The sequence below is a fragment of the Triticum aestivum genome, unplaced genomic scaffold (genome assembly GCF_018294505.1).
Source record: "Triticum aestivum cultivar Chinese Spring unplaced genomic scaffold, IWGSC CS RefSeq v2.1 scaffold157489, whole genome shotgun sequence".
NCBI lineage: Eukaryota > Viridiplantae > Streptophyta > Magnoliopsida > Poales > Poaceae > Triticum > Triticum aestivum.
The window spans coordinates 1-2,021 of NW_025235516.1; the positions used below are offsets into that span (position 1 = coordinate 1).

General features: G+C 57.4%; 1 protein-coding gene across 1 annotated transcript; it reads left to right on the forward strand.

Moving 5' to 3' along the window:
• Window positions 1–4: 4 nt before the first annotated feature.
• Window positions 5–949, forward strand: LOC123176295 (cationic peroxidase SPC4-like; the record flags this gene model as incomplete). The annotated part of the gene is made up of 2 exons (XM_044590577.1): window positions 5–94; window positions 166–949. Coding segments are annotated over 2 exons (780 nt in total), but the record flags the coding sequence as incomplete, so codon positions are not given.
• Between the last annotated feature and the right edge of the window lie 1,072 nt (window positions 950–2,021).

Genomic DNA, 2,021 nt, shown 5'->3' on the forward strand with positions numbered 1-2,021 from the left:
CATCGTGCGCCACTTCGTCCGGGACGCCGTCCGCAAGGACGTCGGCCTCGCCGCCGGCCTCCTCCGCCTCCACTTCCACGACTGCTTCGTCCAGGTGCTTACCTTGCCTTCTCTTGCCTGTGTTGATTGCCTCCCATCAATCCAGTATTTGGCTCATGCATCCATGGGTGCGGCCGTGCCCGCGTCATGCATGCATGCAGGGCTGCGACGGGGCCGGGGGAGCAGCGGGCGCCGCCCAACCTCACGCTCCGCCCCTCCGCCTTCAAGGCCATCAACGACATCCGGGATCGGCTGGAGCGCGAGTGCCGCGGCGCCGTCGTCTCCTGCTCCGACATCCTGACGCTCGCCGCGCGCGACTCCGTGGTCGCCACCGGCGGGCCCGAGTACCGCGTGCCGCTCGGCCGGCACGACAGCCCGCGGTTCGCCACGCCGCAGGACGTGCTGTCCGGCCTCCCCGCGCCCACCTCCGCCGTGCCGTCCCTCCTGGACGTCTTCCACAACCACAGCCTCCACCTCGACTTCACCGACCTCGTCGCGCTCTCCGGCGGGCACACCGTGGGGCTCGGGCACTGCGCCTCCTTTGAGGGCCGCCTCTTCCCGCGCCCCGACCTCCTCCGCAGGCTGAGGCGAACGTGCCCGGCCAAGGGCACCGACGCGCGCACCGTGCTGGACGTGCACACGCCCGACGTGTTCGACAACAAATACTACGTCTACCTGGTGAACCTGGAGGGGCTCTTCGTGTGCTGCCAGGACCTCTTCACCATCGTGGAGCGCTTGGCGCGCAGCCAGCGCTACTTCTTCAGCCAGTTAGGCGCGTCCATCACTACAGGAAAATCTCGGTTTCCCGTGTGTTAGCCTATGAGCCGCGTGTGTTTTTTCGGGCACCCGGCTTATGCTCCTCTAAGCCGAGTCCCGAGAAAAAAACACCCGGTAAATACGAGGAACTCGGCTTATGGTCATCTATAAGCCGAGTTTCGCAAAAAAGCTCACGGCTTATATGAAACACACGGTATCTACGGGAAACGGCACCCGGCTTACAGCACACACTCGGCAAAGACATCTGCCACGTGTCTGCAACGACAGTGGTTGACGGTGCCGTCAAGGAGCAGCCTATAAGCCATGTGTCCGAAGCAGGCACTCGGCTTATAGGACATATAAGCCGTGTGCCCGAAGCAGGCACTCGGCTTATAGGACATATAAGCCGTGTGCCTGATGAAAGCACTAGGCTTACATTTTTGCGGATTTTTTGCAACGCATAACATTTGTGCGAAATTAGTTTAAGATGGTTTTAATTGCATTTACATTTACTACTTAATTAGTATTATTATTCGAACATATTTTCTATCGACTAGTTTTCATGGGTCTTATTTGTGAAATTCTTAATTTAACGCCACTTTAATATTTTTATGACTCTTTCGACACCCTAGCGTACCCGCCACCACACTTCTAGACGTCTAAGAGGCCCCAATGCAAGATTTGGCGACATGGCTAGCCCCCGGAAGCCGCCGGTCACAATCGTAGACACGTGAAGATCAATCCGCATAGAGAGAACTGTTCAGATACTTCTACATACCAAAAATTATGAAAAATTACCGTCCGTCCTATATCACATGTGCCCACGCCGTGTAAGAAAATCATGATTTTATCGCGTTCCGAGTGTTCAGTAATATTCACGCCGCACCGTTACCGCAGAACGTTTACTATACCGTGTCATCGCTGTCTGTGAGGGGGGCCACACCCGGAACCGTGTGCTGCCTCCTCAGACGGGACACCACCACACCTTAAGGCATGCATGAGGGCCCCGCACAATGATCCGGTGGCATTGCTACCCCCCAAGGCCCCCGTCCCGCCAAACCCTAGAGCGGTGGACCAGGAGATCTAACCCTTTGACTTTCATCGGACGGGATTTGACCAATGGACCTCTCCACCCGGTTGTGGTAGGTCAGCCCATAGGAACACTTAGGAACAAGGTCCGGGCCAAACCCACCGCAAGATTCCCTCTGTGTCGTCCCGACATGGCC